Source organism: Phoenix dactylifera, chromosome 3 (genome assembly GCF_051530095.1).
Source record: "Phoenix dactylifera cultivar Ajwa chromosome 3, Ajwa_hap1_PhDact_Kaust_v1.1, whole genome shotgun sequence".
Lineage (NCBI taxonomy): Eukaryota > Viridiplantae > Streptophyta > Magnoliopsida > Arecales > Arecaceae > Phoenix > Phoenix dactylifera.
Window position 1 is genome coordinate 7,054,457 of NC_143192.1, and position 13,796 is coordinate 7,068,252.

General features: G+C 36.5%; 1 protein-coding gene across 1 annotated transcript; it reads right to left on the reverse strand.

Moving 5' to 3' along the window:
• Nucleotides 1–3,417: 3,417 nt before the first annotated feature.
• GAPB (glyceraldehyde-3-phosphate dehydrogenase B subunit) lies at nt 3,418–8,939 on the reverse strand. Its single transcript, XM_008788448.5, has 9 exons — nt 8,676–8,939; nt 8,409–8,522; nt 7,469–7,630; nt 7,160–7,327; nt 6,915–7,075; nt 6,746–6,807; nt 6,559–6,608; nt 5,361–5,767; nt 3,418–3,796 (listed from the first exon to the last, which is right to left on the reverse strand). The coding sequence occupies exons 1-9, from the start codon at nt 8,772–8,774 to the stop codon at nt 3,661–3,663; spliced, it is 1,359 nt and encodes a 452-aa protein (XP_008786670.2). The 5' UTR covers nt 8,775–8,939; the 3' UTR covers nt 3,418–3,660.
• Between the last annotated feature and the right edge of the window lie 4,857 nt (nt 8,940–13,796).

The window sequence follows — 13,796 nt, forward strand, 5'->3', positions numbered from 1 at the left end:
ATGAGATTGAGCAAAATAATCGGTATAGATTTTGGTTGATTTTCTGAAAAAATCAACTGGGTTGATTGTAATCATATATAAAATAATTGGGCTTTAATCTCAAAAAGATTATAGTAAAATTTTCAAGGAAGAAGTCTTGGAGAGTGGACATAGGTGCAGGATTGGCACCAAAACCACTATAAATTATGTGTGTTTGCGTTGCTTGTTTTACTTGCATTAATTTCTTGCTATTTACTTCTTACTTATTTGCTAAAATTAATATTTATTTGTCAAGTTTTATTTTGCTGCACTATTAGCTAAAAGTTTATGAAAAAGTCCAATTTATCTTCCTCTTGGGTTGTAAAGCTGGGCAATAAGTGTTATAAGAACTTGATACTCAAACTCTCATTGACCTAACTATCAAAAGTTAAAAATTTATGACAACCCCCGTTGGAACTGCTCTTACTGAGGGTCAATCCACAAATAAACCTCCACTTTTCAATTGATTAAATTATACTTATTAGAAAACACAAGTGCATTTTTATTCAAGCACTAGACTATGACATGTAGAGTGTCATAGGTAATGGACCTCACTCACCGACTAAAATTATTGATGGTGTGCCTCTTTCCAAATCCGAAGAGGAATGGGATGAGTTAGATAAGAAGATGGCACGGCCGAATGCTAAGGCCATGAATGTTTTGATTTGGTCTTTAGATCTAAATAAATTTAATCGCATTGCAACTTGTTTATCTACTAAAGAAATCTAAGATAGGCTGGAAGTAACTCACGAATGCACTAACCAGGTGAAAGAGTCTAAAATCAATATGCTTGTATATAACTATGAGCTATTTAAAATAGAGTCCAGTGTCTATATCTGATATATTTACTTGCTTTACTACTATTATTAAGGTCTTAAATATCTTTGAAAAACATATACTAACAGTGATTTGGTGACAAAGATTCTCATGTCATTGCTAAGAGTTTGGGAGGCCGAAGTTATTGCCATTCAAGAAGCAAAGGATCTCAATGGCCTTCCTCTAGAAGAATTGTTGGGTTTGTTGATGACAATGAGCTATCCATAAAGCAAAACCTAGAAGAAGATGAATCAAAAAGAAAAAGAACTGCTGCTCTCAAATTGACTACTTAAGAAGAGCGCAAATATTCTGACAATACATAGGGTGATGAGGAAATGGCTCTAACAATGAGAAAATTTAGAAGATTTATAAAAAGAAAATGACAAGGAATGAGAAGAAGGTCATTGTCTAAGGAGAAGCTAAGCAAAGAAAAGGAGAAAGAGCAGTAGTTGGTATGCTATGAATGTAAAAAACTAGGATTTTTTAGAATGGACTGCTCACTACTTAAGAAATTTTTTAAGAAACTAAAGAGAAAAGCAATAGCCGTTGCTTAGAGTGATAGTGACAAATAAAGTTCAGAAGAGGAAATCCAAGAAACAACCAATCTATGCTTTATGGTTCATAGGGATTAGATAAGTTCTGAACGGTTTCACTTTTGATAAACTTTAGGATGTCTTCTATGATTTATTCGACGAATTCAAAAAGCTTAGCCAAAAAAGTAGAGAACTTAAACTGAAAAATTAGACTCTGTTAACTGAAAATAAAAATAGTCTAAAAGCAAAACAAGATCAACGATAAATCCCAAATTGGCTCACCCAGTCCCCCCATTCTATGCATTTAAATTGAAAACAAAACACAATAATCTCAAGGTTCAAAGCAACATCAAGGAACCTTATACTTTTTTTTTTTGGGTGCAAAAAATGTAATAACCCAGAATCTCACCCAAAATAGCTAGCCGGAAGATATTATATGGATTTATTGATCCTATATGAGTACCCAAGATCTACCCAGCAAATAACCGATGTGGGATTAAACACACGCCCACATGGATCCTTACATACTCCCTCCGTTCCAGCCCTAACGTTCTCGTCAGGCTAAGGGTTTAAATCCATTCAAATCTATTCACAAACACTACGATCGGCCCGTGGTTAGCTCCAATGAATCTGTGCTGCAGTGTCCCCTAGTCCACATAGATTATGGGCTGGGTCCGCTCTTATACCATTTGTAACAACCCAAGACCTCACCCAAAATGACTACTCAGAAGATATTATATGCGTTCCTTGATCCTGTATGAATACCCAAAATCTACCTAGTAAATAATCAATATTGGACTAACACGCTTGCATGGGTCCTTATAAAAAAAGGCACCCTTATGCTTCATGGTACCTAATAGGAGTCCTCGATGATGAAAGTTTCCACACACACCCAATGCACGCATGCGCGCAGACACACACACAACGCACGCACGCGCCCGCGCACCGACACATGCACAAGCACACGAATGCTCATTAATATATTTTATTTTCCATTCCTTCTTTGTATAAATTGATATACATTCCATAAATGTACATTTGCTGTTGGCAAGTACTATTGTACCATTTTTTTGTGCTGTATGATTATTATATAAAGGAAACAAAGCTCCCTCCCAGTTGCTCATGTCAAGAGAGGGAAGTCATTCAATGCTTTATTTCTTTTTCTAGTCTTGTTTTTATCTTCGCATCTCTAGATTAGTGAATTCCTCTGGTTCTTTGTCGTGGCTTCTTCTAGTACTGAATCCACCTATCTGAAGATATGCTTGGCTTTGCCAACGGCATTGTCCATGAACCAAGTTTTGTGATCTCTTTGTCCCATGCAAAATGGACCCAACAGGACATTGGATCCTACTTGCTTGCTCGAGGCATTTGGTTCTTCTCTCCATGCATGGATTTCAAGCAGTATTTTTTATATATATTTTTGATAAATTTTTTCTTTTCCCTTTTTAGGAAAGTTTAGGAACAAAGTGGCTACTGAAAAATTCACCAAGATCCCTTCCTTGTATCTTTTACTTTCTTTTGAGCTGGCAGAATGTACTCACATTAGAGCTATATGAAATGCCATTTTTTACCAAAAAAAAAAAAAAAAAGAATCACTAAGATAACGAAAGGAAAGCAATTTAGTGCTGCAGGACTGAATAGTGAGTTATATGACCAATCACACTAAATCTACAATAGGGGATTCTTCAACATGTCTACCGCACCAAGTTTTGAATATTTTATATTTTGATTGTCACAGATGTATATATACGCATCTTAATTAATTAATTAATTCATCGATTTTACCGAAAAAAAGAAAAGCAATTCAATAGCAATATTCCAAACTTATAAATTCACATATATTGCACTTTTTCTCAGCATTTGATAGGAAAAAATTGAATAATTTCATTTATTCTAAATTTTCATTATAACAGTAACATTTTTTTTTAGAGAAAGGGAGGGAAATCTATCCGTAATATAATTATCTAGATCCAAATATCAGAACCTTTGACTGCTAAGCAAAAGGATGTGATCATTAAAATAAGCCCCAATTCACATCATAACACTGATATTGTTAGAAATCAGAACTGATATTTTTATAATTCTATAATATCGAGGATCATCGGTTGATTAATCATGTACATGATAGTTTTTTCCAACCATATCAAGTTGATTGTTTAAGCCTTACAAAAAGTCATCATGCTCTCCTCAAACTTTTCAATCAAAAAGAAGCGTCATCTGATGAACACTAAAACTAAAACCATCTAATCAAGCATTGCATCCATCACAATGATTTCTAATAAAGCTCAATGAATTATGCTTCATAAACTTTGCACTCCTCTGTATCCGGGCTTGTTTGGCAAAAGTCTTCTAATGGATCTCCACTTCCTTGCACTGGCATACCTGGCCACTTGCTCGCCACCAGATGCGCTAAATCGACCACACGTTGGCTATACAAAAATTTAAAAAAAAAAAAGCAACAATAATGTTAGTTATAGTAACGATATAGAATGGTGATTGATGACTTTGATAATGTAAAGTCAGCTATGACAAGAATCGTAAGTGGAGGTTTGCGCCAATATTACAACCTTCTACTATAACATCACTCATGTTTCTATTTTTCTTTTTCATCACCGTCCTTCTTTCTTTTTCTTAACTTATGCATATACCATATGCTTAACCTATGCATGTACCTATTATATGATCTTGTTAGTTGTTATATATATGTGATAACTTTCTATGTTATGCTACTAAATAATCATAAGCAGGCTAGAGAAAGCACAAAGAGAAAATGAAAAATTGTACAGAGTTTTTGTATTATCAAAGTAAATTCCCTTTTCAAGTTTCATTGCATGGAATTTTCTTTTTCATGAAACCAGAAACTCATTTGGCTTGGTTCTACATCCCACTTTTCATTATAGACAGAAGAAAGATATTGAAAACACGATAACAATATGAGTAACTTTACTGTAAAGCATGGTATGGAAAATGAAACTAAAAAAATCAGAACTACAATTTTTCACCCTAAAATTGTACTTTCCAGCAGCATATTTTAAATATTTTCTTAACCTTAGATTTATATTCCCATTTCTTTTGTTTTCCCCTATATTTAATCTTATCTAATTGGCATGCTTTTCAGGGGGATAAATTTAGGTGTGACAATATATGGGTTTTATTAGCTTTTGCTGAGTGATGCTCTCACTTGCAGGGAACCCTCCCTCTTTTGTGGCTTTTCATTTCCAAGGTTTATGAAATGATATTGATGGGCTTGCCCATCACTTTGCTCAAAAGAGGAATGAAAAAAGAAAGAAAGTGGTTGGCAAAGAAATCATCATTGTAAGTTTTACAAGCCAATTTAACTGCCTACCTTTATTAATTGTCAAAATTCCACTTCTCAAAATGAGCATGTTAATTATCAATTAGTTATGTGGTATTTTCCAAACATGTAAACATTGGATTCATAGATTACCAATGGAAGACCAGTTGGATTAAGTTTGTTCCTAAAGATCTATGCATTGATTAGATATTCCTTTTATTTCATACAATCTACTCCATGCTTGAACTAGCTTTGTGAATTATTTCTTTGCCATATCAGCTGGATTCAACAATCAAATCCCAGAATGTAGCCTCATAACAGTTAACAGGACAAACATCCTATCCTTGGTTTTTAACCAATCAGAAACATGGCTTGCCTGTCTCCATTTTATTTGATTTCAAAAAAGAAAAAATACCAATTAGAAACATACAAATCCAGTTCAGACCTGCAGGGATTTTCATTAGTTATGAAAATATTAGAGAAACCATTGAGATGCCACTATTTTCAAGTTTCTTAGTATGCCTCTTGGTTCATTAAATTTACCATGAATGCATTTTCTAAATTTCCCACTTAGTGACTTTTCTTGCAATTGTTTTCAATTTTCTGCCTCTGAATGTCCTGCATCCATTTTTCATTATGAGAATTGTATTATGTTTTCGACACAGGATGAGACATACCAAGAAAGGAATTGTTCTCACCTGTATCCCCATTCATTGTCATACCAGGCCACCACCTTGACCATATCATCTCCCATCACCATGGTCAGCGATGCATCAATGGTAGAGGATACATCAGTGCACCTGAAATCAACTGAAACTAGTGGAACATCACAAACAGCAAGGATTCCCTTCAATGGTCCATCAGCAGCCTTCCTGAAGGCCTGGTTCACATCTTCGGCCGTGATTCCTTTCTTCTCAACATTAACCACAAGGTCCACCACTGAAACATTGGGGGTTGGCACGCGGAGAGCTATTCCATTGAGCTTGCCCTTGAGCTGGGGCAGCACCAGTGACACTGCTTTTGCTGCTCCAGTGCTAGTTGGGACAATGTTCAGTGCTGCAGCTCTTGCCCGCCTCAGGTCACGGTGAGATGCATCTAACAATCTCTGGAAAGAAAACACAGATGTCGAAAACATATGACCAACTTTGCATTTGGAGATGATTATACTTTCAATGGTGATGCACACTCCATCTTTCTCTTCAAAAGATGCTTGGTTGTGTGATTTAGTAGAGTAATAAGTAAATATTTTTTATATGATCCAAAGTAATAAAAGCTACTCCGATAGCTGCATGTAAAGCTGATATGAACTCAGATTACTTATTATCAATTCAAAGTAAAGACTATGATTTGATCTCAAACCTTTTTTGTTACAGCAGAGCTCAAGAATTAGTAAAAATTACTCTCTCAAAACAATGAGCTGTGGTTTGAAGATTCATCAAGTTGACATTAAACTCATCCGATGCCAAGTTTACATTGGCTTTCATCTTTGATTGGAAGTTTTAACGATCTTACTGCAATTGAAGTTACAAGAAGTTAAAAAAGAAGAAGTAATAATGCAGTAAAAGGAGGCATAGTCAGGAGCCATCACCAAAAGGAAATTTGAACCAAAAAGAGATTGAATTAGCTTGAGGGGTTTCATCATAACCAAGAAGGCATTGAACCAAAGAGATGTTTGCTGAGTCGCCATGACATGAATTGTTTCAATTCAAGCGGCTTGACGGCATCTTGTAATTCATGTAATAAGAATTACATTGAAAAGCCTTCTTCTGCATCTTAACACATCTTGGACTATGTTTTTAATTTTTCTGAAGGAGGTTTCCTTATCTAGCTAGTTTGATGAAACAATATGTAATGCAGGATTCAACATGAATTCAAACATATAAAAGGAAAGCTGACCTGATCCCCTGTGTAAGAATGAGTTGTTGTCATGGTACCCTTCACAATGCCTATATTGAACAAGACCAATTAGTTTGAAGGACATTCTCATATTTTATTTCTTTTTTATTCTGCTTCATAATGTTTAAACATAGCCTTGAAAATTTAAGATCCTCAGACATAAATTAATATTAAGATCAGTGCTCACCAAATTCTTCATCCATAACCTTCACAAAGGGAGCCAGACAGTTTGTTGTGCAGGATGCATTGCTGCAAATAACAAAAGCCAAGATCAAAGAAAAAAATTAGTTGGAAATGGGAAGGAAAAATGTGACTAATGGTCACATTATGAGCATAGGATGCAAACTAGCACCAACCTAACTATATTTGCCACCTCATGGTTGTAGTCACCTTCATTCACCCCCAAGACATATGTTGGGATATCAGCTCCTTTAGCCGGTGCCGTGATAATAACCTTCTTAGCACCAGCTTGTATATGTTTGCCAGCACCCGGTCCATCGACAAAAACCCCAGTCCCCTACAACAGATGCCTTGAAATAGTACAATGTTGTTTCTTTATCTCCTAAAGTTTGTTCAGTTAGTTAAATACACAATAATATACCTCAATCACAATGTCTATTCCTAGTTCGGCCCATGGTAGCTTCAGAGGGTCTCGGTTCGAGACAACCATGACTGGCTTGCCATCAACGCTAATGGTCCCATTATCCACGATCTTCACATCAGCCTTGAAGGTCCCAAGCATTGAGTCGTATTTGAGAAGGTGAGATGCCTATAGATCAGAAAAAATCCTTATAAACCATGCTTCCATCCAAAGAATCATCTTTATTTCATGATTCACATGCGATGCTTCAACCGTTTTGGGAGTGCAAAGACAAACAAGTTCAAGAATAGAAGTACTGATCTGTCATACATTTTTAACACCGCCACTGTCATTCACGACCACAACATCAAGAGGAGAGTTCTTTCGTCCATGCCAGCAGCGGAGGAAGTTCCGACCGATCCGTCCAAAGCCATTGATTGCCACTTTCAGCTTGGCAACTGTCTCCCCCCTAACAGGGCTGGCTCCAACTGTCTGATGCATGCCACCACCCCATAGAACAAGCATTAGTATAAGAAAACATCTATTTCCATATGACCAAGTGATATCATGGTTTAAAAAATATGATTAGAGAAAGGTATTAAGAAGAAGCATGCGCATGTCTCCCCGTAAAAAGAATTTCTCAGCTAATAGCAGAGATGCAACGATGAACGTAATAAACAGTTATGCGATCTTATAATTCTTGACACATATCAAGAACAATTGACATATAATCTTAATTTTAAGCTGGTTACTATTTCATGGTGATTTGGTGATTAGACGAAACAGATTTTTCAACAATTCATCTAAACCTTAAGTATGCCATGCATTCATTCAGTTGTACACATTCTACAAACTTAATTATCCCCTATATTTTTGTATTACAGTTGTAGAAAAAAAAAAAACTAAGTAATTCACAGGTTAATAGTTGTTATTGCAACATGGAGACTCAATTGGCATTTAAAGCTCAAGGGGGTGATTAACCTGTTGTTAAATAGTATGGTGTTCATACCACTTTCACAGCTCTCTGATGCAAGGGACATAGACTGCTTCAGGCGGATTCGTAGCAGTTAATTGACTGATTCAGCGATACAATGGCACATAGAAATGTTAACTTCACATACCAGAGTTCACTAAATGAAGTACTGAATCATGATGCATAACGGTTATATCAGCAAGTATTTATAATGTGGAATAAAGTTATCTTAAGCCATTTTCCATGAACAAAGGAATTAAACCAGTCAGTATTATATGAGTTTCACAGAGAGCTCACCTTGGAAGCCAATTGTGCAGCCAATACATCAGAGAGGGATGCCTCTCTCCCCTGCGTTGCGAAGGTCACACAAGTGCTTGACCGCAGCCCCGAGAACTCGGCAACCTCAAGCCTCTAATATGGAATAAGAAAATTAAAGAGCAATCACCATCAATCTTCTGTAAGACACAATATAATTCCTCAAAAGAGAGTTGCAACATCCTACATAAGTAGTAAAAAAAAATCAGAATGGTTGAGCGAGAGAGAGAGAGAAAGAGAGAGAGAGACCTTGGTGAAAGATGGGGTGGGGTGGCAGTGTGTGGCCTTGGAGTGGAACCTGGTGTTGGAGGGGATCCTGGAGGAGACAAGAGCTGCATGGCTGGCCATGGCTGCAACTAAACAACACACGGGCTCCCGGAGGGATGTTTTATACTCTCTCTCTCTCTCTCTCCAAGTACCAGGTCCAGGGTCATTGGCTTCACTCGTTTTTCTATGGCGCTTGATTGGAGTGCATGACTAAAATTTAGAGGTGGAGTTGAGTGGGGGCAGTGTGTGGTGATAGAAGGCAATGTATGAGGATAAGAAGATTGTGATCTCTACTCGGAGCCACACACCTCCCACACCCCTTCCTTTGTGGGATTTTGTGGTGATTCCTGAGCTGCCCTCGTTCTTGCCCAATGAGTTCCCCAACCCAATAGTATTTTGAGGCCACAGCCCTTCCAAAAAAGATTCACTCGGACGCTTCGAACGGACCGATTTTTGGTTAATGATTGCAATGGGCCAGACTTAGGTCAATCCGGTTTTACTCGTACCCAAACTCAAAATCAATTAAGATCCTCTATGGTGCGCAGACTACAGCACAGAGTACTTTACAGCTCTCGATAGCCGCCATAAGAAGGTGGACGGCGTGGATCACGTTGTTTGATGGCCATCCATCCTTTGATGATGGCTATCATCGAGAGTTATACAACACTCTGTATTGCAGCCCGCGCACCGCCAAAGGATCGCCGCTTATTTAAAATAAACCGTAGTTATAAGAAAATATATTTCGGAAGATTTTACCCGAAAAACAAATGGGGAAGTTGATATGATTTTTTTGAGAAACTTGTTGAAAAACTCTTGTGTACTATAGAGTGTTTTGTAGCTCTCGATAGCCGCCATGAGGAGATGAACGATGTGGATCACATTGTTTGATGGCTATCCATCCCCTGATGGCAGCCATCATCGAGAGCTGCACAATACTTTGCAGTGCAGCCCGTGCACCGCCAAAGGATCCATGCTTATTTAAAACAAACCGTAATTACAATAAACTATATTTCGGAAGATTTTATCAGGGAAACAATGGGGAAGCTGATACGATTGTTTTGAATTTTGACGCAGAAAGAAAAGTTTAATGAATTAGGCTCCCATTGGTTAACTTACGAAGGGAAGGGTATGGGCTTGTCAACCGATACGGGGAGAAATTCAAAATTAAAGATTTTCTTAAAGGGCCGTGGGGAAGCCATTGCGATAAATTACCCATTACATTAGTTTTGTTATCAGAGGAAACTAAGTACTGGGAAGAATCATTACCAATACTCATGAACTAATTTTAGCTACCCATCAATTTGATTTCGGCTGGAGAAATTACTGGAAATCAATTTAAAATTACCTTAGTAATGGTTTTTCTATGGTTGCTACGTAATTTTTCGTATGTTTTGCATATTGTTTTTACTTTCTTTATGGTTACACTTGCTACAATTCTAAAATTAGAGTGTTTTCTTGATTACTGTCTCCCATTTCTCATGTTTGCATCATTTCTGTATCACTGTCCCTTAACAGGATGTCTGAAATAAACTGAATGCTTGTCTTGGAAATTGGTATTATTAACCTGACATTATTGATCCTCAATGTTATCAAGCTTAAAATTAAATTTGAGGCTAAAAATCTAATAAAATATGGCTTGTTTATTATTGATCAAGGCTAATCAAGTAACTTAGAACCAACACTGACTAGAGGTTATCTTAATCGACATGAAAACCATAATTGAGCTAAAATCAGTTGATGTTTGAATCGAGCTTGACAAGCATGCACTAACCATGCCATATTTGAATGGCATACCAGCACCTCACATCATCGGTATCGATTTGAGGGCTGATCATGCCCTGGGTGACTAAAGTTTATGAAATTAATCAAGCTAAACTAGCACAACCGATCTAAAAGGATCACTAGATCCATTGATCTCATTGGCCACTCTGAGATGGTCTAGAAATAGTTTTGGAGGAAGATCCGCCACATCCAAGACTTCATTGCGGATTACAACTTCTAGGGTCGTATCTTTCTCACATGAAGTCTATTTTCTGCATGTCTGGTGTCAAAATTGAGCTCTCGACAAGTACTACGAGAGAGCAATGACACCCAATGATGTAGGTTTTGATGATATCTAGCCAGCAAAATGGGTTGGTTAAAATAAAAGGCTTTTTTTCTTAGTAAGATGTTGATACAAAAGTTGAGATCTAGCTCTAGGGAGACTTTGATTTTCCAAGATTATTTTTATTAGCCATGGCTATTTAGAAAAGTTGAAATCTATTTTGGATTATAGAGAAATCCAAACTAGATTCTAAAATGGTAGATCTTACTAGCATAAATAGAAAATTCAAATAATATTTTATTCAACTTCAGGAACCTCACTATCAAATTTTTTTTAATACTTTTATATATTTTATTAAGAGAGATATGAGTTGAGAAGGTTCAAGAAAATTTTTTCTTCTTACCAATCAGAACAATAACAACTTATCAACATTGATTACAGGGCTACCAACACCAAATGTTATTCAATTTATAAATGGGTCGGTTCTCAAGCTTAATAAGGCATAAACCAATTGCAAAGCCCCACATGATTGGTACCTGAAGTATTGTTTCCTATATCAAAGTTTGTAGTGCTAGGTTTGGATGTCGATCCTTTGTTGCTTATCTCCATCTAATGAGATGAGAGGCTATTGAGAGGGATTGCTAGAGAGAAGGCCACAATTGGGGCAAAGGGTAGCCTTAAAGAGAATGCACTAGCATCTCTGTAGCAGCAATACAAAATCACTTATTGCTGGTTGAATAGCTAGTGAAGCAACCATACTAGGATGAGACACTATACTCGATGGCAATTGGATTCTACTCACTAAATTATACAGTCTCAAGGGCTCATGGAACCTCAAGTAGAAGTTTTAAGTCTTAGTTTTTTCCTCAGTTTTGCTTGGGGAACTATATCCACAAATCCTTAACCTTAAGCCGATGCATGATTTAATCTGTAAATATGTTGGATAGGATCAAGTTTGGTACACCCTAAATCTAATTGATATTTGAATTAGATTAAAAGTATCATATCAAGGCTATTCATTTTCATTTCAACTATATTGGAATATGTTAAAGATTTATTTTATTAATCTACCAAGTTTTTGGGACCAAAATTGGTAAAAAATAATCCATGCACAAAACATAGGCAGCATACATAAATTGATTATGTAATTATATTATGCAACAAAATAGAAATGAACAACTTATAGATATCATCAAGAACTTGTTTTGCACAAGATGATCAATAGACGCATGTAAAATAAAGCAAACATGGGTTGATGAGTAATACAGTTAAATTATCATTAAAAAATAATTTTTAATCCTAAGGAAGTTTTGTGAGATGTACATAGGATATTAATTTCAAGCTTGAGGCCCTACATAAGGGATCAAGTTACTAAATACAAGAATATCATAGTAAAAGCAAATAAAAAATACATCATAGCTGGTAGTCTAGGAGCTGGAGAGTAGAGCTTCTAAAGATGCAGTTAGAGTCAGAGTGAATAGAGTGTTGGACCCTTTAGTCCAAGGAATCTCAGTCGTAGCTTTGGTAGCAGGGACTGGAGTGTGCCCCGGTGCTTGAGGCTCTTGGGAATCACCAGGATAGGGAGATGAGAAGGGTGAGTCAACTTGGTCGGAGGAGCTTGATTTCCTGAATGCTTGCATGTGGCAAGGCCGTAGCATCGATAGTATCGTCAAGTGATTTATCTTCCAAGTCTTCACTGATGTTCGATACTATGGTGGACTTAAAAGATGCAGCCCTGCTTGTCTTTATAAAATACCTCTCCCTATCACTGTGTTAAAAAAGAGCAGGCTTGGTCTTGTGAATCGTCGCCTTTATCCTTTTTAGGATAGGGACTTTAGCCTTCACCGATACTAGCCAAATGAAGGAACCATCAATGGAGCTGCAAAGTTAATGGTCAGCTAGAAATGATAGCAACTGTGTATCTAAATAGGCCAACTCAACTTAGTCAAAAGAATACCAACACCTTTGCCCTGGACTAGGACTGAAGTCTTACTTGTTTGTGGCAGAGATTTATTGTCAGTTGGTTGTGATCTAGAAGGAACATCAAGTGTTGAGTCAATAGTCTTTAACTATAGCCACACTAATATTGTATGGCTAGGCCAGAAATAGAATCATACCTATATTCCACGGAGTGGGCCAGAATACCACACTTAGACCCAGGAGAGTGGGCTAGAATACTATATTTATTCTCTATTGCAGTGTTAGAAATAAAATCAATAAGCTCAATAATAGGCAGAGTTATGCATAACCCCAATTGGCGGAGTCTAATACATAGTGAGGCTGAGAGTTCAAATCTGATACATGTTAAAGTTTTTTTTACAAAATAACATATATATCATAATCTAATCAAAATATGCATATACGATGTAAGATCAACAAATAATATAATAGTAGTTTGAAAAATATCACTCCGAATTATACATCTATTTTCCATTTCAAAACATCATCTCACAAAATTCATAAATCACATATGAATCAATTAATAATTTATTTGATATAAAAATAATATTTTATGAATAAAAAATAATAAAATAAGATTATTACATACTTTGCAAGCGAAACCAAACTATATGTCCAAGTAATTTTGACAATTCCTTTTAGAACCTAAGACTCTAGTAAGTGCTCAACTAAAATCTCCGGTGAGCACCGTGAGCCAAGATTATGTTGGAAGCCGATAAGAGAAGAAGGAACCAACGATGGTTTAGCGGTGGTGATCAAAAAAACTTGTCGGTGATGAGGTGAAAGAGGATGTGGAGGTTTTTAATTAGCCATTAGAGCTTAGATTTTCTTGCTTCTGTAGAAAATTGAAATGGAGAATTTGTCTCCTTCTCCAAGTTAAACAGGGCTCTATCTCTTTTTTTTCATCTTCGACTTCAAGTCAAACAAGGCTCTATCCTTTTTTTTATTTTCTTCTCTAAGTTGAACATGGTTCTTTTTTTTTTTCATCTCCTATTCCAACTCTTACATTTGGACTAATCAAGTAGACTAAGCCCAATTCCTTATTAGCTAGGTTGGGTGTTACATTGGGGCATATCGGCCTCCAAAAATATTAGTCAGAC